At 38.0% G+C, this 26,379-nt stretch overlaps 1 protein-coding gene across 4 annotated transcripts in view; it reads left to right on the top strand.

The window, feature by feature from the left end:
* cacng7a (calcium channel, voltage-dependent, gamma subunit 7a) overlaps positions 1-20,989 on the top strand; it is a 44,417-nt gene extending 23,428 nt beyond the window's left edge. For 2 of the 4 annotated variants that reach the window (XM_047384250.1, XM_047384251.1), the window contains 5 exons: positions 1,187-1,312; positions 1,856-1,942; positions 4,944-5,084; positions 16,876-17,021; positions 20,440-20,989. In XM_047384250.1, the coding sequence (XP_047240206.1) occupies positions 1,187-1,312; positions 1,856-1,942; positions 4,944-5,084; positions 16,876-17,021; positions 20,440-20,961 (1,022 nt within the window). In that variant the 3' untranslated portion in view covers positions 20,962-20,989. The remainder of the gene's footprint in view (positions 1-1,186; positions 1,313-1,855; positions 1,943-4,943; positions 5,085-16,875; positions 17,022-20,439) is intronic. The other 2 variants (XM_047384253.1, XM_047384252.1) reach the window with 2 other exon arrangements.
* The last annotated feature ends 5,390 nt before the right edge of the window (positions 20,990-26,379 follow it).

Genomic DNA, 26,379 nt, shown 5'->3' on the forward strand with positions numbered 1-26,379 from the left:
TGCAGAGCTTTGTGGACTAATCAAGATTGAGAAAAAACAGTTCAAGGAATTCACAATTTATTTTGAGTTGTAACAAACACATTTCATTACAAGATTTACAAGACAAGCAAGTTCAAATCAAATCAAAGTATATGAAATCCAAATAAGTTGAAATTTTGTTATTTTCAAAAATCATACGGGACTTGGACATGTCACACTGGGGAGGCTCACAGTAACTCCTATCAAACTGCATTGCTGAAAATCCCAGAGAGCAGGACTTGCTGCCGAAAAATAGTGTTGGACAGATCCGACAGAATAAATGTACACCAACTAAATGGGATTTATGTACTCATTATTAACATATAAGATTTTCCTTCATGACCAGATTTTGCCACAGACAAAGGATAATTGCACAATCTGATGAGGCCTAGGGAAGCCCAGTAGATTTCATTGAATCATTCAATCTGCACTTTTATCATTATGAGTAAGCATGTGGCAACAGTGAACAGCTAATTACCGAACATCTGGTTCACATTCCAGAAAAGAATTGTGTCAAAGTTTGTGGTTTCAAATGATGACAGTCCATCCAAAAAAAGATGTATATTTTTTCTATAAATAATAAAACTTGTTAACGTGGTATTCTAATCATGTATACTGATGTTACCAAATAGTAACAGCAATGCAGAGAAGTAAGGGCCTAATGCTGTGGCAGGTTTTGATCTATTTTGGTCAAGTTGTAAGGTTTTTGCACAAAAAAAAAAATAAGTCAACATTTTGTTGTGAGATTGAATTATGCTTTATAGCTAAAACAGTGGACAACCTTTTGCCAGTTATAAATAAGCCCATTTCAATATACCATAGTTCTTGTTTTGTGATTGCATGCAGACAATGCTGCAGGCTAACTCTAACCTCTTTGATCATTTAAATTACTGGCACCTAGATGTGGACAAAATGTCGCACTGTTGTATTTGGATCTTCTAATTTCAAGAACACACACTGCAAAGAGAGAATATTTAAAATACATTAATAACATGCATGCATCTTCCATGTCAATAGATCAGTATGAAACTGAGAGTCAGTGAAGAGCTCACCCCTTGTCTATAAAAGAGGTGTATAAGATGTATTGTCGATGGAACATAAAACAAGTGTTTTCATTTAGACACACACGAAAGCCAGACGGTCACAAATGACTGTCCTTTTTCTGCAGTAGCTGTCGCTGTGTTTTGGGTCATGATGGTGTCGCTCTGGGGAGGAAGCCATGTTTCTGATGCTTGGTACAAAAGGTCAGAGGATGAAAACGCTGATGGCATTTTGAAGGGCCAGTCATGTGTGGGTGCGTGGGTGAGAGAGGGAAGAGCCGTATCACATTTGTCTTAACATGCACGCATCACTTATTTGGCATATTTTTGCATAGACGTGTTTTTGCGTATGTGCGTGTTTTTTTTTGGGGGGGGGGGTTTTTTTTCTGTGTGACCACAGTTTGAGGTTAATTGTTGCAGTTTTATACTGTTCTCCTCTCTCTGTTTTTCTCAGAAACCTTCTGACCTCCATCTGTCTGTGTCTCTTCTTCCATTATCTGCAGGCCTGTTTCAGGTTTATTTGTTGTTTTTTAAATAATCTCTTTGGGAGTATGCTTTCAAAATTGCTGTTTTTGATTGGCTTCTCTACTGCTCAGTCTTACTCTCACCATCTGACCTTTGACTGTGTTTTTCAGCCTTCAGTTTCTGTTTTGTTTGTGCTATTTTTGTTTCCATACGCCAATACTTTTTGGGTTTTTTTTTTTTAACCAAAGAGAGACCCTGAAATGGCTCACAGTTCTGTTTCTTCGCTTGTTTTTTTATACTTTTTTCTAACACTTAATTTCTTCCTCTCCTAGGACCTGAGAAGGGCAGATGTGTGGCATCAGAGTATTTCACCGAACCAGAGATTGAGATAACGACAGAAAACACAGCTAACATACTCAGTAAGTATATATACATTTGATCTGTTATATTTGATGCAAATATCTGTATGGGATAAGGAATATGATGTTTTGATCAATAAAAAATGTGTTCTAATGCATTCATTAAAGAACTGTTCCCTTATTATTTCCCAATTTCAGGGACAATATAAAAATAAAAGACTCCTTTTTTCTATTGGATGCAGTTTTCTGCTGTCTGTGACATCCTTTAGTAAAAAATATACTGACCCTAAGGTATTAAAAACCGGCCATATTCTTGTAAATTTGTATATTTTAAGCTAACCTTTGCAACCTTTTTCCATGCAAATGTGTTTGGGAGGGGATTTCATACAAAGACAGGGTTGTTTATGTATTTGCAGAAGTAGTCAGCTGATACATCTGAAATCCTGACCTTTTTTGTGATTGGCAAATGACCCATGCATTCCACTTTTAGGTGTGGACATTGTCACTTCAAAATAAGACTCAAAGACAGCTTTTATCAGTATCAGTGAGATGCTTGGTAAAAAAAAAAAATAGAGCAAGCACAAAAGGTGTAAAAAGATATCTCTGCAGGGTCATGATTGTGGTTCAATCAGCCTGAAACCTCAGTTCAGATGCTAACAGGAAGGTTAAATGCAAAAAGGCAATGTTGCTCTGTCACAATCTGTTGGACTTTCAGTTAGTTTGATAATTTTGGTTTAATTGTGGCATCTTTTGTTTCATTTTATTCCTGTGTTTTTGGGTACAAGTGTCACTCACTTTCTCAGTTCCCCGATCTTTAACAGCTGTTTCCCATCTGCTCATTCACTTGGCTGTGTAACATCCAGTAATCAAAGTCCCCATTATAAACACTCCTTGGTTCTGTTACTCAATGCCAGATCCTGTGTTGTCCTCACCCTGGTTTTCCCATTTTTTTGTTCATTCTGTTCATTAAGTCATGCTTTTAACTATGCCATTCCTTGTCCCTGCCTTTGAAACATTTTATATTTTGAGTTTTGAACCTCAATTTTATGGAACAAGCTAGATTTGGGAAAGACAGGCAGCCTTTTGGAAATCATGTTTTCAATAAAAGGATCTAACTGGTAAATTGACTGAATTTATTTAGCCAGTCATACCGATCATTCAAAGCACTTTATACTAGAGCCATATTCATTCTGACACTCACAAATGCACACACATTCATACACTGATATGCAGATCAGATACAAAGTAGGCAACTTGAAGTTAAGTGCCTTACCCAGGGGTACATCAACATGTGGCAAAAGGAAGCTGGAATCAAACTTTCAAATTGTAATACGACTACTCTTCCCACTGAGCCACAACTGTCTACACATAGAGACTGATGTTTACAATTAGGCAAACTATGACAGCTGCTGATATAAGATCCTAAACACAGCTTGAAATGTCAACTCAAATTTCTTTGTTAAAGCAATATTAGTAAAACCCTCTTTTACAATGACTCAATTCTCAGGGGAACCCACTTCACCAGCTATAACAAATAATTGATTGCTCACAGCAAAAAAGCTAGAATTATGTTTAATGATGCTAATAATTATATCTTCAAGCAGAGATTTTTTTCGTGAAACGTTTGCTTTTAATGTTAATTTTAATCAAATATCTTACATAAATAAAGAATAACTCACAGGGTCATTTAAGGGAGGATGGTCAATGCCATCTTGCCAGAGAGGTCTGAATGTAAAACTGCTAAGGATATTTGTTTTACTTTAGCAAAGTTTTAATCTGGCCATCATTGGCTATGCTTACATGCAAAGTAATATTTCAACTACTCATCCATTTTTTTTTTTTTTAAAAAGGGCAGACATCCATACATATTGTTAAAATGTAGAATATTGCTCATAGTTCACAATCTATACAATTAATCATTCCCACATTATGTTGCTGTGTATTATTTTAATTTAAGTTATATAATTGGATAACAATTGACTAAAATTATAATTAGAACTTTGGACAGAAGACATGCACAATTTGTATTTACTGAGAAAACAAATTTTGGTTGTTTTTTAAATTCAGCAATCAGCTTATAGTTTAAAGTTACTGATATTTGAATAACAATCTAAATCATAAATAAACACTTGAACACTCTTGAACATACTCTTGATTTCAGTATTATTCTGTTTTACCTTCTCAGAAACATTTAAAGGCTAGACATAATTTAAACCCTAAACATTACGTACAATTTACAAAGATCAATTAAATATTATCAAAGATTTTAAAAGAAATGGCCCTTTTTGCATGAAAAGAAAGAGTCTGTAGATAACTTTATGTTTAAATAAATCTTTGTATACTGAATACATTCTGAGGGGGGGATAAGTGATGTCTGAGTGCCTAACAAAGCTCCCAGTGGAGTTCCTTCATCTCTAAGCTGTTTCAATAATTTAAAATGCTGACAACAGGAACAGGTCTGAAACCTGTTCTATTCTCTGCAGTTTGTTCATCCTCTTAGATGTAAACCATGCCGTGTTGGACATATGCAATGGAAAGGTGTGTAGTCTATGAAATGGTAAATAAATATTCTTGCATAGATGCACTAGTCATTACACTGCATTGGATCTGTAGATGAAACTGAATAAATCATAACTTTACTCAACTTAGCACTGAATGAACTGTGACAGATTGGTGTGTACAGGGAACATATAAGCAGAACAGACTCTGTTAACATGTGTATTTACCATGGTTAGGGTACTGGTGCAATTCACAATATAGATGAGATGATGAGGAAAGAAAATAATATGGACATATTAAAGGAACATCTCAAGAAAATTGCCAGGAAATGAACGCTGGGCATACATGGGTATACCAAATGCACAATAACACTAAGCATACCTTTAAATTTGTTATAATGTGGCTTAAGGACAATAAATCAAAGTTAAGAAGTGCCCTTTAGAAAGCCCTACTCATAGTCCCACAGAAAATATATGGGCAGAGCTTAAAAGGTATGTGAGAGCAAGACTACACAGCTGACATTGTTACAGCAGTACTTTTATCTTCTTCTGCTGTCTTTTAGAGATGGTCCGAACGGCCACTCCCTTTCCCATGGTCTCCCTGCTCTTCGTCTTCACTGCCTTTGTCATCAGCAATATTGGACACATCCGGCCACAGCAAACCATTCTGGCCTTCGTTTCTGGGATATTCTTCATACTTTCAGGTAATGTGGACACATGAAACAAAGAAACCAGTGTGTGTCTGTGTGTGTGTACTTGTATTTGCTACCAAGAGAGGACTATCATATGTTTTTAATCAACAAAGAGGGGTCATTATGGGGAAGTGAGGACATTTCCCTGGTCCTTACTTTTTTCCATGTGGTTTTGGGGTCAGGGGCTGCTTTAAGACTAAGGTATAATTGAGTTTAGGTTAGGTTTAGAGTTAGGTATGTACTGGTAATGGTTCGGTTTAGGGTTAGGGTGAGGTTGGGGAGGGGGGTATTATAATCATGATTCCTACCAGGGACTGATAGCAATTTAGCTCAAGCTAGAAATGTTGTACAATTTATGTTTTACTGAACACTTGTCCCTCAAAAAATAAACTATTAAATAAAAAAGACATTTCGGCTTGAAAGTGGGACATCCCTTATCGACCTCAACTTCAAAACTGCAGTAATTCTAACTTGTACATTAAAGCAGATGACTGAGATGTATATGTATGTATGTATATATATATATATATATATATATATATATATATATATATATATATATACATACATATATGTACACAGTACAGACCAAAGGTTTGGACACACAACATTGAAAGAGTTTTCTTTATTTTCATGACTATGAATATTGTACCTTCACACCGAAGGCATCAAAACTATGAATTAACACATGTGGAATTGTATACTGAACAAAAAAGTGTGAAACAACTGAAAATATGTCTGATATTCTAGGTTCTTCAAAGTAGCCACCTTTTGCTTTTATTACTGCTCCGCACACTCTTGGCATTCTGTTGATGAGCTCCAAGAGGTAGTCACCTGAAATGGTTTTCCAACAGTCTTGAAGGAGTTCCCAGAGATTCTTAGCACTTGTTGGCTCTTTTGCCTTCACTCTGCGGTCCAGCTCACCCCAAACCATCTCGATTGGGTTCAGGTCCGGTGACTGTGGAGGCCAGGTCATCTGGCGCAGCATCCCATCACTCTCCTTCTTGGTCAAATAGCCCTTACACAGCCTGGAGGTGTGTTTGGGGTCATTGTCCGGTTGAAGGTCCAACTAAACGCAAACCGGATGGAATAGCATGCCGCTGCAAGATGCTGTGGTAGCCATGCTAGTTCAGTATGACTTCAATTTTGAATAAATCCCCAACAGTGTTATCAGCAAAGCACCCCCATACCATCACACCTCCTCCTCCATGCTTCACGGTGGGAACCAGGCATGTAGAGTCCATCCGTTCACATCTTCTGCACCGCACAAAGATCTCAAACTTGGACTCATCAGATCAAAGCACAGATTCCCACTAGTCTAATGTCAATTCCTTGTGTTCTTTAGCCCTAACAAGTCTCTTCTTTGGATGTGGGCCCTCATACCATCCTCATGGAGTCGGTTTATAACCGTTTGTGCAGACACATGCACATTTGTGGCCTGCTGGAAGTCATTTTGCAGGGCTTTGGCAGTGCTCCTCCTGTTCCTCCTTGCACAAAGACAGAGGTAGCGGTCCTGCTGCTGGGTTGTTGCCCTCCTACAGCCTCCTCCACGTCTCCTGGTGTACTGGGCTGTCTCCTGGTAGCGCCTCCAGGCTCTGGACACTACGCTGACAAACACAGCAAACCTTCTTGCCACAGCTCGCATTAATGTTCCATTCTGGATGAGCTCCACTACCTGAGCCACTTGTGTGGGTTGTAGAGTTCGTCTCATGCTACCACAAGTGTGAAAGCACCACCAACATTCAAAAGTGACCAAAACATCAGCCAGAAAGCATATGTACTGAGAAGTGGTCTGTGGTCCCCACCTGCAGAACCACTCCTTTATTGAGCGTTTCTTGCTAATCGCCAAAGATTTCACCCTGTTGTCTAATCCATTTGCACAACAACATGTGAAATTGATTGTCAATCAGTGTTGCTTCTTAAGTGGCTTTAAGAATAGGCCTGTAGTTCTGTAGTAACAGCTTGTTAAATTGCTCTTTTTCAATAGAGGTTTGATAATTGCTGTTTTCAGGGCCTCAGGGAAAACACCTGACAAAAGGGACGTGTTTATTATTTGTGTCAAATCAGATGTTATTACAGGCAAAGCTTTCTTAAGGAAAGCTGTGGGTAAAACATCGAGACAGGATCAACAAGAGCTTAGTTGCTGTACAATTTCTTCTAAGTTTTTGTAGTTTATTTGGTGAAATTGGGAATTTTTGTCAAAATCAGTTCTAGTTGGAGACAACATTGGTACTGGAGTTGATGTGGATGTGCTGACTGCCCCTCTGATCTTTTGTGTTTTTTCAGTAAAGAATTTAGCAAATTCATTGCAGGCCCCGGTAGAGTGGAGTTCAGATGCTACAGTTACAGGAGGGTTTGTTAACTTGTCGACCGTGGCAAATAATGCACGAGCATTGTTTATGTTTTTGCTGATGATCTCAGAAAAGAAAGATTCCCTTGCATTTTTCAGTTGTAGATTATATCTGTATAGTCTCTCTTTATAGATAATATAGTGAACCTGGAGTCCAGTCTTTCGCCACCCGCGTTCAGCTTTTCAACACTCCTTTTTTTCACTTCTGACTGGTGGAGCACTTCTCCACGGAGACATTTTCTTCCCAGAAACGACTCAATTTAATTGGAGCAAATGAATCACTGATATCCGAGATTTTAGAATGAAAGTTATCTACCAGCTCATCTACAGTGTGACAGGGCAAAGTGGAGGTAGAAGAGTAAATCTGGTTAAAGGTTTCAGCAGCACCATCCGTAAAGATGCGTTTTCTTATCATGTCTCTTTGGCAAACTGAGTCATTGCAGATGATGCTTTCAAAAATAACAGAAAAGTGGTCAGATAGAGCAACATCAGTTACAGACACCTTGGAAATGTTTAGACCCTTAGTGATGATCAAGTCCGAAATATGTCCCTGTTTGTGCGTTTGCTGTTTAACATGTTGAGTCAAACCAACATTTCTAAGAGTGTCACATAGATCTATTGCACTTCTGTCTTCAGGATTGTCCATGTGAAAGTCTCCCACAATAATTAAACAGTCATAATCAACACATATCACAGATGAAAGCTCATTGAAATCACTGATAAAGTTTGTTTTGGACTTAGGAGGCCTATAAATATTCAAGAACATGGTTAAGACCGGGCTCTTTACCTGGAGAGCCAAATATTCAAAAGAGTCAAAATTTCCCAGAAATACTTTTTTACACTTTAGTAAATCTTTAAACAAAGTGGCCACCCCTCCACCTTTTCTTTGTTGTCTGCTCTCACAAAGAAAATTGTAGTTCGGAGGCGTCGACTATCAGAATGGGAGCTTCAGTAAATTAATGTAACCATGTTTCTGTTAAAAACATAACATCAAGATCGTGGTCAGTAATGAAGTCATTGATTAAAAATGATTTTCCTGACAGATCTAATGTTCAATAAAGCCAGTTTATATGACTTAGTTGCTGATATTAACTCTGTGTCTGGTTGTACCTGACACTTTATGGCTTTTGTTGATTGTTTATTATTGTCTCTTATCCTTTTGGCTTTGTTCTTTCTGTCACGTATAAGCACAGAGATTTTACAACTAGCTCCTATTAGGGGCCCAGGTTTTTCCTGGGCATGCTCATTTCTGATAGAGTTACCACTGGGACCCAGACTGTATCACAGAGAAGTGATTTTAAGGTCCCGATTAGGAGGAGATAGATTAGGAGGTGGTGGAGCTCTGCGGCATTTGGAAGATGTTGGTTTAGTAGCAGGGTCTCGGCCACGGGGGTGTTGAATGGAGATGTCAGAGCCATTTGGGTCCTGATTTTCAGAGCTCCATTCATGTTATCAGAATCCAGTAAAGCAAAAAGCGGGCTCAGTGGGGAGATGGGAGAGTTCTGTGCGGTCTGGGTCGGGGTCTGGGGTGAGGGGGGTTTACCGGGGGTGTCGGTCTGGGTCTGGGTTTGGGGGGTATAATGGGGGGGTCCACTTCTCCTATGGAGACCTCTCTTTCTCAGCCAACTGGCCGATTGTTTCTGCTGGAGCTGTTGGTGCCTGTGTTATTGTTGTTGATACTCCATGTTCTCTGCTGAAGGTCGATTATTTACTGAATAGAAGAGATTAGATGTGAGACGTCTGGCTCCTGGCTTGTTCAAACAGAAACCATCTTGCTTAAAGAGTTGTCTTTTTTCCCAAAAAATTAATTAAAGTTGTCGATGAAGTTCACAGGTATGGTGGTACATTTTTTTCAAACAATTATTAATCATCAGGAGTCTCAAAAAAACCTAATCTCCACAGAAAATCAGTGCAAAGGGTCTGCTGAGAAACACCTTGATATTGAGACCTCCAACAATATTCAGAAGACGAGTGAAATCCTCCTTCAGTCCTGACTTTCTCTTAGCCACGTCATCCATGGCTCCATAGTGTATAATAAGGTTTTCTAGAGACGGGCGCTTTTCTGTGATTGCAAGAATATTCTCTGAGATATCAGAGACCACGTTACTGGTACCAATCATAACTTCTGTGTGTTTCTTGTTGCAGAAGTTGTTAATCTGATCTACAGCTGTGTTGCCCACTATTAGGGTTCTTGGTCCGGTGGGGCGCTTTTTCTCTGGCAGCTCAGGAGAAGACTGTTTAGAATGAAGGTTGTTCTCAAACCTTTTATTGTTCTCAGAAGATGGATAGTTTTCCTAATTTTCGTTCTGTTGTGGGGCAAATGTGTTCTGGAGGGGAATTCCATTATTTCCAGCTGTCTCACTCCTATCAGTTGTTGTGACAGCAGTTCGCTGTCGAAGTCTCCTTTTCCCAGGGAAAACGGGGGCATTTCTCTGTAATTCTGGCCATTCTAATTTATTGCCGGCTGAGTTGTTGAGCTGGCTGTCACTGTTTGGGATCACAGGCAGAGTTGAATCATCGTTGTACCCCATATTCACCTCCACATTCACTTCTAGTCGATGGATTTTCATCTCCAAAACAGCCAATTTCTGTAAAGGTTTCTCGAAGTCCTCTGTGGTGAAGGGAGGCATATTGTGCTGATTAGCTGGCGTCAACTTGTCCTGCTTTCGAGTTCGATTATAAAAACATCAAAATCCTTTAAAAAAATAATAATAATAATAATCCTTGGGAGTCGCTGGTAAATGTAGTTTTAATCCAATATTTCCGTAATTTTGGCAAAGAGATAAAAAGTTAGGAGTAAAAGAATGTAAGCAAGCAGGGAGCTTAGGAGAAAAGTGTCTGAGCAGGCAGAGAGAAACATCGCTTTGAGTGTCTCATTGCTGAAAAGCGCTATATAAATAAACTTACCTTACCTTACCTTACAAATGGGGGTTGTGCTTACAGCCCAACACCGTGCAGGACGCTTGGCATTTGCCAGAGAACACCAAGATTGGCAAATTTGCCACTGGCGCCCTCTGCTCTTCACAGATGAAACCAGGTTCACACTGAGCACACATGACAGACGTGATAGATTATGTAGACACTGTGCAGAGCAATCTGCTGCCTGCAACATCCTTCAGCATGACCGGTTTGGCAGTGGATCAGTAATGGTGTGGGGTGACATTTCTTTGGAGGGCCGCATGGCCCTCCATGTCCTCGCCAGAGGTAGCCTGACTGCCATTTGGTACCGAGATGAGATCCTCAGACCCCTTGTGAGATCATATGCTGGTGCGGTTGGCCCTGGGTTCCTCCTAACGTAGGATAATGCAAGACCTCATGTGGCTGGAGTGTGTCAGCAGTTCCTGCGAGATTAAGACATTGAAGCTATGGACTGGCCCTCCAGTTTCCCAGAGCTGAATCTGCACATCTGGGACATCATGTCTCGCTCCATCCACCAACGTCAAGTTGCACCACAAACTGCCCAGGAGTTAGCGGATGCTTTAGTCCAGGTCTAGGAGGAGATCCCTCAGGAGACCATCCGCCGTCTCATCAGGAGCATGCCCAGGCGATGTACGGAGGTCATAGAGGCACGTGGAGGCCACACACAATACTGAGCATATTTTGACTTGTTTTAAGGACATTACATCAAACTTGGATCAGCCTGTAGTGTGTTTTTCCACTTTCATTTTGTGTGTGACTCCAAATCCAGGCGTCCATTGGTTAATAAATTGTATTTCCATTGATGATTTTTGTGTGATTTTGTTGTCAGCACATTCGATTTTGTACAGAACAAAGTATTCAATGAGAACATTTCATTCCTTCAGATCTAGGATGTGTTATTTGAGTGTTCCCTTTATTTTTTTGAGCAGTGTAAATAGGACAAACATATTATGATATATATATATATATTGTCCTTTTGAGTTTTTGAATCTTTCAAACATAGAGGTTTATAACATCTATTATTGAAGATATTGTTTCAGTGTTTTAAGGAATGGAGAAAAGCATAATGTTTATGGTTTGTTTCACTGATAGCCTGGTTACAAAGTTCAATACAATCCAATTTTTAATGCAACTGCAATAGAGAGAATTTGGAATGTGATGTCATTCCCAGATCTAAGTTTTATCTTCTGGGGTTATTATGATGCACCATATACTCCATAATATTTTTCACTTTTGCAATCTTATTTTGTAATTATAGAAAAACAAGTTGCAAAATTTCATGGATTAAGGGTCTGTGTAGTGTTGAGACCATTTCTTAGCTGAAAATATTTTACTCATTGTTTTCATGCCAAAACTTAAAGTGAACTCTGTGTAAATTATCCATGGAATATTTTCTGATACTTTCTTTAAAGGATTTATAATAAACTTCTTAAATCCTTTCAGCTTCTTTTGGGTTACTCTCATTTCGCCAAACTTGCAATAACAGTTTTCAAAAGCCGCACTACTGAGGATTTAAAGCTTATCTTTGCATTAAAGATAAAAAGCCTAGTGATTAAAGGGTTGCTGAGGTTAAAGTCTTTATGATGGCATAGTCACCTTGCTGGGCTCAACTTTAACAGCACTTTTGATGCAAAGGAATTCCATTTCATTCCTGCCACAGCACAAACACTTCAGATCAAACTCTTAATCAACAGTTTTATGAGTAGATTATACCTTGGTCAAACAGCAGATAGAAGGTATCCACTTAATGTTAGAAAAGCTTAGTTATTTTAAATGGATTTTCAGTACAACAGGTTTAAAAACAGTAGACATGGGCAAAGGCTTACACAACAAGGAAGGTTTGGATAGACTTAAAGTACCCTAGTTCAGCCAGCCAGGAGTTTTACACAGTTCAGTTTGAAAGCGTCAAACTTATTTTAGCTTTTGCATTAAATGAGATGTTAAATAGCATTTTAGGGACAAATGATGAAAAAAGACAGTTCAGTAGATGGAAGTGTCACTCTGTTTCTCCTTTACGTCTTTCCCAGCTGACAGCCTGTCAGGTCGTACCTTGTTTTTTCTGCAGGCTGTATTGTGGAGGTGATTTAATTCGAAATAATGGCTCTCTGTCAAGGAAACTACAGAGGGGCCGTTATTTTTTGTTTCACTGCATGTTCTGTTTTTTTATTTATTAAGCTTACTTGTTTTTTAAAAAAAAATTTCCACAGCGTAACATATTTATAAAAAAGTGGAAAGTCAGTACATTGATTTTTCTTTATGAAGATATGTTCCTGGCTGCAGCCACATGGCTTATGTTACCTCACTACAGTAGATAGACTGCATGATTAGTATAGGTGCATTTCAAATGTATTCTAGACAGATGCTTGTGTAAAAAATTAATGGGTTAAAGTTCATTGTCCAATCACACTTTTTTTTAGATTTGGCTGACTTTAGATTTTTAGATAATACTATTCACAAACTTTGAGCAATCTGTGTTATTTAGATCAGACCTATGTAGTGGAGGTGAGTCACTGCAGCCAACAGGATGACATCACTTCCTTATTTCACTGCAGGACAGCTCTCTCTGTCGTTTTCTGGTCTGACCGTTCATCTGATAAATGGATTACTATGACTTTTTGGCTCTCACCTTTGTTGGGCAAAATCCTTGTTGTTGCATCATTTTTGTGCATTAGTGTTTACCTAACAGATGCTGTCTTAGCATGGTGGACTGCTGACTGGACACATGATGTCATAGTAACATTACAGAGCCAGCATGGAGAGGATCACACTTTCATACAAGCATAAAGCTTTGCACATCATTACACAGCTTTCAACTTATATCTGTGATGAATATTAGCACTTGCAAACAAATAAAGAACATGAATCGATAGAACAGAATTAGTCCGTTTTTTTTTTTTTTTGTAATTAGTAGGAAAACATGTAGGTATTATGTACATTAAAAAAGAACTTCAGAACATTATAATTACAATAATTACAGTAATGTGCAGATTTATATATATATATATATTCTGATTTTTGCCTCCCTTTGGTTACCTGATTCAAATTTTTCTTTGTTTAAAGATTCTATCATGATTGTCTCCCACAAAATGTGAAAACAAAAAACTATAAATTCACAATTGCATGTTTTGTTATTAATCAATTTATACAAGCAAGCAGGCAAGAGATACTTTTATAAAACCATACAATTTTTTAAAAAGTATCTAAAATGTTACACTGCTATTTTGTGGAAGAAACAAAAATTCTACAAAGTGATCAAAAGGATCCTTCAAATTCATTGCTTAGCTGTTTTGGAACCACACACTGCTACTATTCTACTTGCAACCACAAAAAACCTTTCATTATCTTGTACTTTTGTCTTGATTTTTCTTTTTGCTGGCATTTTTCTCACATCTAGTTTTCTGTGTGAAACAAAAACATAATCTCAAAGGTTGCTACAGAAATCATTACGCTACAACACCACCATCTGATGGCCAGGACAAGCAATTGCAACTTTCTGATGATAATTTTTTTCTCTAAAGCAATTTAATTCCTGAAAATTAACACAACAAAAAAGAATAAACATATTTATATATTTCATTTTGATATAATAATCAGATTTCATTATGATATAATAATCAGGTTTCACTGCAGCAGGGTTTGCAGATCTGCAGCAGTGAAGTTGTTGACATAAGAGGTTCTATTATACTCTTCAGTGAGGCTTCAGTTTCTTTGTTTTAATATGTGTTTGTGTAAGCAATGGGAGTGCATATTTGCATATATGTGTGTCTTTTGCACTGACATGTCTTTAAACCAAAAGCAGGCGTGCAGGTATTGAAGTGTGTGCTAGAATTTGTTCTCTTTTTATCTTTTTGCCACAGCACAGCCACTTGTAAGGGTTTTCTCAGCCTATTTTAAGCACAGCAAGGACACATAATCATTAGCTTTCCCAGCTTTTTTTTTTTTTTTTTTCCAGAGAACACCGACAGATGATACAAGTAAACGAAGAAGAAAGTCCTTTTCAGATTAGAATAGCACTACAGAGTAAATGGAGAAATGTAAATTTTATTTGTTGTTGAGGGGGTTAATCAGACATTACCTTATGATTTCTGGCCATTATTATTATTTTGTCTCAGCAGGTGTTTTATATTGTCAATTTCAAAGACTGACCATTCAAAGCATTTCACTAAAAAAAGTTCAACTTGAAACCTTTAACAAAATGAGGTGCTGAAGAAACAAGGAATATTTTTTCCCATAATAAAACTCACTAAACACATAGGTTTCAGAAGGAATAATAGCACAAAAACAGAAACCCTTACGGAGAACTTTTATGTTACAGATTGCCTCTTAGTTGACAGATTTTAGTAGTATTTGGTATTTTATCCAGATGCATTTTTATGTAGTTATCAATAAAAATTAGACCTTATGTTTAAGGACAAAAGTATAAATGTTTCAATTGGACTGAAGTGGTTCAGAAATATGTGCATTCATAGTTCATCACCGTTCAGTGGTCTTTGAATGCTGAATGTGGCAAGGCAACTTGTTCAGCGTTTGGGGGTTATGACACAGTTCAAACTCCCCAATGTGTCATCAATAGTTTTTTACCCAACAAGATTGTGAGGGCTATCTGTGAGTTTTAAGAACTGAGGAACTCTCAAAGTTATAATATAGGTTTTAGGACTTTTACTCTCCTCGCTTTTGCACCACAAACTGAAATACTGAGGTCATAATCATTATGCTGAGAGTGTAAATAAAAAATCATGCTTTTGTTTATGCATAAAATTCTGGCTTAATAATCAGCAGGTTTCACTCTGTTTTCAGAAGCTAATTGTATAAATTGTTTATATCATAATTAATTTTATTGATGATAGTATTTTTTGTTGTTGTCAACCCCCTATTTTACAGCTGTTTCATAAATGGTCCTCCTTACACTAGGAAAGTTGCTGCTCTTGAAGACCATAACAGTCCATAAAATAGTCAAACTATAGTTGGTTCTTGTGGTAAGAGTAAAATCGGGGGGGCTTTCTAAAAGTAAGTTAAAAAAAATCTAAACAGCTACTTGCAGTTTAAAATAACTTTTTAATATGACCTTATGCTCTTTTTATGATAAAAAGTATAACTAGGTTACAATAAAATGCATATAAACATATTGTACACTGTATAAGGACGATGATCTTTTTTTTTTCACTGTCTGTTACTAAACCCAAATGCAGCCTGGTTCCATTAAATTACCAGAGGGTATTTCTATTTTCTAAAAAACAGAATGTTTGGGTATCCTTCGACAATCTTTCTATAATAGTTTACTGGGACTGTGGCCCATTCCTCCTGACAGAGGTGGTGTAGCTGAGTCCAGTTTATAGGCCTCCTTGCTCCAATCATTTCAGCTCTGACGGCAGATTATTTTTATAGGATTGAGATCAGGGCTTGTGATGGCCACTCCTAAAAACTGAAGTTGTTGCCCCTAATCTACTTTGTAACTAACTTGGCTATATGCGTACAGTTAGAATTTGAAAGACCCATTTGTGCCCAAGATTTTACTTCCTTGCTGATTTCATGAGATGTTGCTTCAAAATTTTCACAAATGTTATTTTCCTCTTAATGCTGTTATTTGTGAAGGTTACAGTACCAGTCCGTCCTGCAGTAAAATGATCATGCAACGTGATGGTCCCACCCACTTACTTCACAGTTGTGATAGTGTTCTCTGGCTTGCAAGATTCCCTCAAAGGAGGACCTTCGTTGCATTTAGAGGAAAAATGTGGCCCCTTCGAATGAAACAATGGTCAATGTGGACAAACACAATTTTATTTTTATCAGACAAAAGGACATATCTCACAAAACTTAGGATTTTGTCCCAGAATGCATTAGCAAACTGACATTTCTATTTTTATGTTGGCTTTGGAGTGATGGCTTTTTCCTTGCTGAATGGCCCAACAGGCCATATTGTTACAGGACACTTTCCAATGTGGATAAATACACTCTCTTGTTACCTTCAGCCACCATCTTCACGAGCTCTTATGCACATTTAAAAACAAAACATGTTCATCTCTGCAACAAGGATCTGTGTCGGATAGATAAACAGTATGATGACTAAATATTCCACTGTTTTAATTTTTTTTATTGTTGTTTGAACAGTTAAACATGGCACCCTCAGGCATCTGGAAATTGTACCCAAGGATGAACCATGATTCTATTCCTGATATCTTGTCTAATGTATTTTCATTTTTCCATGATTTCTCAAAAGGTAACAGTGTCTTTGTGGTGTTGCCGTTAAATACATCCACAGATGTGCCTTCAAATGACTTAAATCTTATAAACTGACAGTTTTTAGAAAGCCATGTCATCACCTTATGGTTATTCTTAAAGTGTTTAAAGGGATAGTAATCCCACTGTACACATGTCAAAGAATTAGAAAAATCGGCAAAAAAAATTTGCCCCTCTCTTTTCCCTCTCTTTTTTATTAAATACAAGTAATTTGGTAATCCTAACTGGCTTAAAAGAGAAAATATTTAGTTTTAGTTAGTTTTAACTGCATGTGTCTGCTTGTTTTTGTTTATTCAGGTCTCAGTCTGGTGGTGGGTTTGGTTTTATATATTTCAAGTATTAATGACGAGGTGATGAATCGACCCAGAGAGCCAGAGCAGTTCTTTCACTATCACTATGGTTGGTCCTTTGCCTTTGCCGCCTCCTCCTTCCTGCTCAAAGAGGTAATTCGCGCAAAACACATGTACACACATACACACAAACATATATCATGCACATACAGTAACAAAGTTATTTAATTGGTATTCCTGCATGTTGCTAAACAAGGGCAGGAGCATTTGAGAGAAATTCCCTGGATGCATCCATTTTTTTGTCTGCACAAACTGCAGCTACAGCGCACTTCTGGAAGATTTCAGTGAAAACACAAGTCTTTTTTAGCCAGTTAATTAACACAAATTTGTGAAGATTGTTAGGATTTGTAAAGTCAGTACGCAGAGACCCACACATAGATTGCATAGAATTTGGCTGTCAAACCTGCAGTTAAGATAAACACAGTTTGTGTGTATTCAAGAAGCGACACACAATCGCACACAATAGACATATTCAGCCAAGCACACGTTTAAAATTGCCTGCGTAGGAGCTCGTCATTCTCCTCACATCAATATTCATAAATGTTAATAGCTCGAATACTTGAGGGCAGAAGCTCTGTCGCAGCACTTTATATGCATCAGAAAATTCCTCGCTGGCAGAGGCAGGGGTTCTCTGCTACACTCACTCTTTCATCCTTCAGTCTTTTCATTTTTAGATCTTCCATTCTCCTCCTTCTCCATCATCTCTTTTTCATCTTGCCTATCTGCTTTTCTTTACAGTCTAGTCTTGTCTTTGGATGTCCTTTACTTTTATCTTGTCCCTCCTGTCTTCTTTTTTCTTCAGTCTTTTAATCGTCTTTTGTTTCATCCCTGTTTGTTTTTCTTTTTTCTCCTGTTTTCTCCACCCTTCTTCTTTTTGACACCATGAAGTCTTTTCAGACTTTTTTTCTTCCATATTCCACCTTTCTCAGTAAATCATTTCACATTATTTGCTTTTGTCCCTTTCACTTTCCGTAAGCTCCATTTTTTTATACTAGCACTTCTTCCTATTTTCTCATCTTCCTTTTTTTGCAGACTTTATAAATATTTATTGCTGCATTTTTGATTAACTTTTACATTTCCTATAGAGAGAAAAATCTAAAGATTTGAAACTCTGTACTTTGTGATAAAACTTTTATTTCTTCTTTTTTTCTCATCTACTTTCTGCTCCTGTCATTTAAATTTCCTTTCTTATCTTTGTAATCCTTCTTCCTCCTTATGCTTACTTCTGTAGAATTGCTGAACAGTTTTCATAATTGTTTTTTTACTAACTCACTTTAATCAGCATTCAAGTTTGTACATGGTTGTTGTTGTCATGATGTAGTGGATGAATAGTGAATGAGCTTAGGAAGCTCAGTGAAAACCCAAGTGAAAACATGAATACATTTTAGGGTAATTGCTAATTCCACCCTGCAGCTCTGAGGCCGTTTTGTCAAGTCTTTGCAAAATTATGTCTGATTTATGCATCTCTACCCCTCCTGATGGCTGTGTGAAATGTTTTGATTTAGACATAAGGATGTTGCAAATTTTGTTTCTTAGAAAAAAAATTGCTGAGTATTATTTCTTATTTTCTATTCCCTGTGGCAACACATCACATTGCCATGAAATGAAAAGCAGAGCCTGTGTTTCCCTTTGTCATTTTTGGCTTTCTGCATCCATTCTCCTACATTCATCAGCCCCAAATCCCCATGGACTGAGCTAACATATTATACAGCAATCTTACAACCAATTAGCATAACAAAATTTCCATCATTAGGCTGATACCAGTGCTCTTTTCAAATATCCTAATTAAAAAAAGACATGATTTCCATTAATCATAGCTGGGATTGGTCCACTCATGGGCGATGTTAAAAGGAAACAATCTATTGAACCTAGTTTTTGCAGACAAAATAAATAAATGTTCTGGATTCTACGCAAAATGTATGTAGGATCCCTGGTTATCTTATATGACTTTTAATTAACTATATAACCAGTTACCATCATGCAACTACTTTCCAAGTCAGAAATAAATCTAAATAAAAAAAATCTTGCTAGAACATTTTACCAAAGCAAAAAGCTTAAATTTCACAAAGCGGAAACAGCTAACACTATATGTAGGATCAAAATAATGACTTGATTTGGTGCCTGATTACTCTTCTGAATCTTTGCAAAGTATATCAAAATGTAAACTGTCCATATAGCGGTGGTGCAGGGCTAAAGCATGCGATCCATGTGGTGTCCTCAATGCAGCCATCAGTTTTTCTTTCACAGGTTGTTGGGTTGAGTTGGTGCAAGCTTTTAACGCTGCTAATTAAGGATGCTAATAAAACATTGCACTGAAATAAAGCTGATAAATCACATTTTATTACATAAAGATGTGTGACTAAATGTGTCTGTAATATAAAAATAAATAAATATAAAACAATATTGATAGGCATCAAACCCCACATTACATTGGTTGTAATTGTATTTCTGAACAAAGTGGTTGAAAAAGTTGAGAAACATTTTGGCTACTAAAGACTAAACTACCTGTTTAGACTCCAAAGCAGCTTTTCAGTCAGTGCTGAATTTCCAGATATTGCTTTGTGGGGATTTTAATAGGTTTTAGATCTTACTTTTTTCTTGTTTGTGCTGTATTTAAATAGTAAATTGACTAAACTTATATAGCACCTTTTCCAGTTATTTTAACCACTCAAACTAATGTTATGCTTCAGTAACATTTACTCACTCATACTAATAAAATTCACATCCTGATCCACAGTATCAGTACACAACTTCGGGTTCAGTGTTCAATTGAACTTTAGCATGTGGTGGGGAAGGCACAAATCAAACTCGCATCATTCTAGTTGCTAGCCTAATGCTCCTGCCACCGAGCCAGAGCAATCCCTGTCAGCAAATGAATCACTTCTTGAAATTGAGCTGGAACTTGTCAGAAAACATTTGGCCTAAATGTTGAATTTACATCTTTCCATTAGTTGGAACATTATCATTTCCTAAATGGTAAATGGCATGCACTTGTATAGCGCTTTATCATCTCCACAGAGACACCAAAGTGCTTTACACTACAATCAGTCATCCAGCTATTCATGCACACATTCACGCACTGACAGTGGTAGGCTACACTGGAGCCACAGCTGCCCTGGGGCAGACTGACAGCAGTGAGGCTGCCATACAATCGGTGCCACTGACCCTATGACCACCATCAGCGGGCAAGGTGAGTAAAGTGTCTTGCCCAGGGACACAATGACTGGGACGAACAGAGCATGGGTTTGAACCAGCAACCCACCAGTTACAGGACGAAAATATTTGGGTTTTGTGGAGTACACTTAATTTTTGATCAACTTTTCCATTTGGGTTCTTCTTTGTTCAATAAGCAATGAAATGGTAGAATCAGTGGTGTGTGGTTTGCTAGACTTGAGATAGATTAAAGTATCCAGACAAGTTTCACAACAAGCTGAAGAAAAAGCTTCCAATGTTGGTGTACATCTGCAGAGGATAAAATAAACTTCTTTATCTTCATCTTTCTCCATCCCAGGGTGCAGGAGTTATGTCCGTCTACCTCTTTATGAAGCGTTATGCAGAGGAGGAGCTCTACCGCCCCCATCCTGCGCTCTACCGCCCCCGTATGTCTGACTGTAGTGACTACAGTGGCCAGTTTCTTCATCCAGACTCCTGGGCTCCACCACAGCGAGGCCGAAGTCCTTCGGATGTCTCTTCTGACATCTCCATCCAGCTCAACCAGACCTCGCCGCCGCAGCAACCTCTAAAGGGAGGCAGTATCTCACAGGCAACACCTTCTTCTTCCGGGCCTTCATCGGCTGCCAGCTACCAGCTTCATCCTGCGTCTTCCTCCTCCACCTCATCCTCATATCCACACCCCCTTCACCCAGGTGCCACCACTACCCTGTCCAGGGTGCCACATGCTCTCGCCCACTCGCAGTCCCATCCACATCCAAGTGGGCTCCCTCCTCAGTCCCTGGCAATGGTAGCACCTCCGTCTGCTGTGCCTCCTCCTTACTACCACACACACACACGAATGAGTGCTTCACCCTGCTAGGCTGGGTGAGGATGGGGGGGAGGGTTGCAGCTGGGCTTGATACAGCCAGGGGAAATGTGGGGGGGGGGGGGTTGCCTATGTTATAGCTCTTAAAGCACTCACCAGATGCACACAAACTAATCCTGCACCCCTAAAGTGTGTGGGAGGAGGAATACAGCAGAGTAGCTGAAAGAAGGAGGTTCAAGGAGCTGAATAAAAATAGGGGAGAGGAGAAAAGAAAAGGGAAGGGAAGAGCGGAAAAAAAGCAGGTGGGCGAAGGAATGACTCACTGTAATGCTGAGCCTGAGATGAAGACAGACACGTTGACACACCAGGAGGGAACATCCAATAGGAGGAGTGAAGAATATGATGATTAGTACCAACAAGCCACTTGGGGTTTTCGGATGAATAAATTCATCATCAGGACCACGATACAAAGGCAACAGTGTAAGGCTGCAAAAAAGCATAAAACAAATTCCACAAAGCTGATTTATGTGGAAACAGAAATGATAAACATAACATGTATAGTTTAAACATTTCATTATTTGATCAACAAAATAAGACCTAACTTATTTTCTTATTTTCAGAATTTAACCGTTTCATGAACATGGTGGGGAGGTTTCCCTATCGATGTCTAAAGTACTTTCAAAACAAATGCTGGTGAATATTTCTAAACTTTTTCATCTTGATCTGAGTCATTTGATGAAAGGCATTTCCTTAATAAATATGCCATCTGTATTGATAACTCAATAGTTGTAAAGTGCAGGTTAATAACACTTGTTTTATTTAGCATGTTCCTTTCTGTTTTGATATTACTCTTAATGAATAATATCAAAACAGACCCCAGGCCTGGCTCCATGGGAGCCTGTTTGCCATGGGAGACCCTACCAGAGGCATTTAAGCCCCAGACAACATAGCCTCTAGGATCATTCGGGCACTTGTGCAGTTGTGGACTCTGGCAGGGCTACCCTTTGTCACCGGTCCTGTTCATAGCTTTTATGGACAAGATTTCTAGGCGCAGCCGAGGGCTGGAGGGGCTCTGGTTTGGGGACCAGTGGATTTTGTCTCTTCTTTTTGCGGATGACGTGGTCCTGCTGGCCCCCTCTAGACAAGAACTACAGCATGCGCTGGGGCGGTTCGCAGCCGAGTGTGAAGCACCTCGGGATGAAGATCAACTCCTCCAAGTCCGAGGCCATGGTTCTCGACCGGAAAATGGTGGCTTGTCCTCTTCAGGTTGGAGGGGAGTTCCTGCCTCAAGCGGAGGACTTCAAGTATCTCGGGGTCTTGTTTACGAGTGAGGGAAGAATGGAGCTGGAGATCGATAGACGGATCGGTGCGGCTGACGCAGTAATGGGGGCGCTGTGCCGGTCCGTTGTGGTGAAGAGAGAGCTGAGCTGAAAAGCTATTTATCGGTCAGTCTACGTTCCTACCCTCACTTATGGCCATGAACTCTGGGTCATGACCGAAAGAACGAGATCCAAGCGGCTGAAATGAGCTTCCTCCGTAGGGTGGCCGGGCAATCCCTTAGAGATAGGGTGAGAAGTTTGACTATCCGGGAGGGGCTTGGAGTAGAGCCGCTGCTCCTCCACATCGAGAGGAGTCAGTTGAGGTGGCTTGGGCATCTATATCGGATGCCTCCTGGACGCCTTCCAGGAGGAGGCCCAGGGGACTGCCCTGGACACGCTGGCGGGACTATGTCTCTCGGCTGGCCTGGGAACGCCTTGGGCTCCCCCCGGAGGAGCTGGAGGAGGTGTCTGGGGAGTGGAACATCTGGGCATCTCTGCTGAGTCTGTTGCCCCCGCGACCCGGTCCCGGATAAAGTGGAAGACGACGAGTACGAGTACGAGAATATGGCTTGTAACAAGTTCATTGTGGCTCCTGTTAATAATCTGTGAATAAACGTTACCGAAAAAATTTGTTTTCCCCCTTTAGAAGCTGAGTGCTTTGCTTTAAACGTCATACAATTTAAGGACCAGTGTTTCAGCTGTGCTCTGAAAATCTGGTCTCTCACACTGATAGCAACAGTACTTGGAAACGTTTGAAGACTGCAGGTCACAGACAGACTGGAGGTGAATCTTATTTTAAAGGGTAAACAACATACGGTATGCTGTTCAGGAAAATACCAATACATTAGATCTAGTAAACAATACTAATGGCCTATAACACAGTTTTTGCCGGAAATCCAGTTGACGTAAAGTCACAGAAGTTAGATCTACAACAGTTACTTGAAGGTGAGTTTCGTAACGACTTGCATCCCTGATTGGGACCATGATCACCTGCAACAGGATCAGTACATCCCTAAAATTTTTAATTGAGTTGGTACTTTACAGTCCAAAACATATTTAACAATCAGAAATAAAACAGTCTTTGGAAAATAATATGTTGAGAAGAGGACTTGTGTTTTTGTTTTTGTCTGTTTTGCCTGCAAAATATTAACTGCTTTAAACATAGCACATCATACATAGTGCTTTCCCAACATGTTAAAAACATAAGAGGAGAATGTAAACATGATCAGCATTGCTCTCACCTTTTGTCTTTGTATCATGGCCTACCAATTCAGCTCATTATGTAGGGGTTCAACCATAAATGGCTAGAGATTCATACTCCTGATAGATTCATGTATAGATTCTTCTTCTAAATTCTTGCCAAAACCAGAAAACCTAAATTCAATCCAAATTTGTTTCAGGGTGTTACAGTTTGTGGAAATGATTTGTATTTAAAAGAGAAACTTTGTTAATGAATGTTCTACAATTTCTGGAATAAAACTAAACATATAACTGAGAGACCTTTTATAGAGCTTAATATAGTTGGGGAATGGCTGTGAAATCTTGAGAAGGTATTCATAATAATTCTGTATGAAATGTGACCGTTACTTTTTGTGGAAATCATGAGTGGTCCAATCAAGGTGAAGAACTCAGTGTTTTAGCACTTATTACTCAAAACAAACAGTTAATTGTTTAAGGCCAGATTACAATTACATTCCATTTGATATCTATTCAAATCCGGAAAAAAAAAAAATAAGCAGGACGTACGTTCCAGTTTAATTCAAAATTTGTAAAAGTGAGAATATTAGAGGAAAGTTTCCTTTGAGCACAATAACATTTATTTTAGGTAGGTTAACAAAGCAAGATTAATCCCTTATGTTTCGGATATGTCTTTTTGTATTTGATTGATATTGTGCTTCCCAATTTGGCAGATTTTAATGGAATCTCACTCATGCAAGTTTAATATGGAGCAGAATGTTTATATATGGAATAACTGGAAATATTGACAATGCACTTTGATGTAAACTCAAACTTTGTTGGGGAGCAAACTGGAAACTTGTGTTTATTTATTGTGGTCTTACTAATGTGACAACTGCTGTAGTCAGAGATTCAAAGTTCAAAAGTAGTTCAAAATAAGTGGAAAACGTTTGATGGGTTAAAGTAGTGCAAACATACACTACTTTAAAATTCAAAACCCACATTTTAATTTGTCTCCAATATGAATTTCTCTTATTTCACAGTGAGCACAGTGATTGCTTGTTTTTTGTAGCTCAGTAGCAATCATGCTTAAAATGACCCATTGTTTGTAGCCATTTTTAGATTTTTGAGGAAAAAACTGTATGCTTACAAGCTATTATAATAACTTGTAACTAACTAGATCTAATGTTAAGAATACTTTATGATTCTTTGTTATGTAGTTATTAGATAAGAAATTATTTAGCTGCTGATAAGAGTTCTTGAATATATTTTGCTGATTTATTTTTTAACTGGCAAGAGTTGAGCATCCATGCTTACGCAACACATGCAATCAAAGTAGACACAGAAATATGTCTATAGAGGTGACCTTAAAGATCTTTGCATAAATCAAAATCAAAGTGTTTCTTTAAAGACACTACAGCAGAGATGTGAAGCTTTGAAAAATTGTTTTTTTATGCTCTTTTTTTAATGGCTCAGTTTTTTTCCACACTATGATTTGGTGTAAATATTCACACTGCATCTAAGGTATGCATTCAATCCAGGATGAATTATGTAATAGTTGGTGGGCATCTTGAGTCAGTTATTTTCAACTCACTTGGTACCTGTTGAGAACAATATTTATTTAAACAAGCTGTTTTATTGCATAACTTTATTTTTGTCACGCCTGAAATGTGCAATTCACAGTGCTTTGTTAACTTTAAAACCAATAAACTTTTGCCTTGCTCCAATCTTCCATTTGCCTATTTGTTAAATGTGCAGATTTTAACAAACTCGCTCAGATCAGAATAGTTGGGAAGCATTGATGATGTGCATAGCTAAGTATTATTTATCCAGGGATAACTCATCGTCAAATGATGTTTAGCTTTTTATTGCAGATCAGAAATGCCTGTTATAAAACTGACAAAAAGAAAAACAAGTGTTTATTAATAAAATCCTCCTAATGTATTAATTCCTTGGTGTTTTTTATTTTTTTTTTATTTTGCATAGTGATAGTTTAGATGTCAAATTTGTTTTGTAAATGAAAAGGGGAAAAACGTTTTAAAATAAAAACTTAAAGTTTCTGATTTTCATAGTCATACTCTGTCAAAAAAAGAATAATAATTGATGAAAAAAGTATTTTCTTTTTCTTTACATTCTAGCTTAATGATTGTTAATGTGTTAAATAGTAAATCCCATGGAAAAATCTAGCAGACTGGTAGTTTTACTGACTCCTACATCTATTTAGCAGATTGTTCTCTCAAACTAGTTTAGAATGAATCTTGTTTTTAGTGCAGTAATAATATAAATTTGACATAATATAACAGATTTAAAAAAACAATAGCATTTTTGATACCACCACTTATGCTACAATCAAAGGCTTAAAAATTACATGCACCATGTTGTATTATTATTATGGTATGACTCAGTCATTGCATAACACATTTGCTTAGTAAAACATTTTGCACTTGCTTTGTTTGCAGACTATTAAGTAATAATGCTCTCTGTGCATCATTAGAACTGTTAGTGACGCTTTATTCCCATTTTGTACAAGGAAAGCATCCACAACAGTGAGGAATCTTGTGTCTTAATGTTCTTGTAATAAGGTAAGGTAAGGTAAGTTTATTTATATAGCGCTTTTCAGCAACGAGACACTCAAAGCGCTGTACATACAATTACAATACAATCACAAAGCAAATAAACACAGATACAGACACAGAAAAACAAATCAAATGATAAAATCAAACAACAGAGGTAATTTAAGAAAGTAAAATAAAATAAAGATAATAGAATGATAGACAAGGAAATGAAAGGAAAATTGGACTGAAAATGCAACTAATCATGCCTAGATGGCACAGTCAAAGGCCACTCTAAACAAATAAGTTTTTAATCTTGATTTAAAGCAACTTAGGGTTTCGGCGCTTTTACAGTTTTCTGGCAGTTTATTACAGATTAGTGGAGCATAAGAACTAAAAGCTGCTTCTCCATGTTTGGTTCTGGT

Source organism: Girardinichthys multiradiatus, chromosome 13 (assembly GCF_021462225.1).
Source record: "Girardinichthys multiradiatus isolate DD_20200921_A chromosome 13, DD_fGirMul_XY1, whole genome shotgun sequence".
Lineage (NCBI taxonomy): Eukaryota > Metazoa > Chordata > Actinopteri > Cyprinodontiformes > Goodeidae > Girardinichthys > Girardinichthys multiradiatus.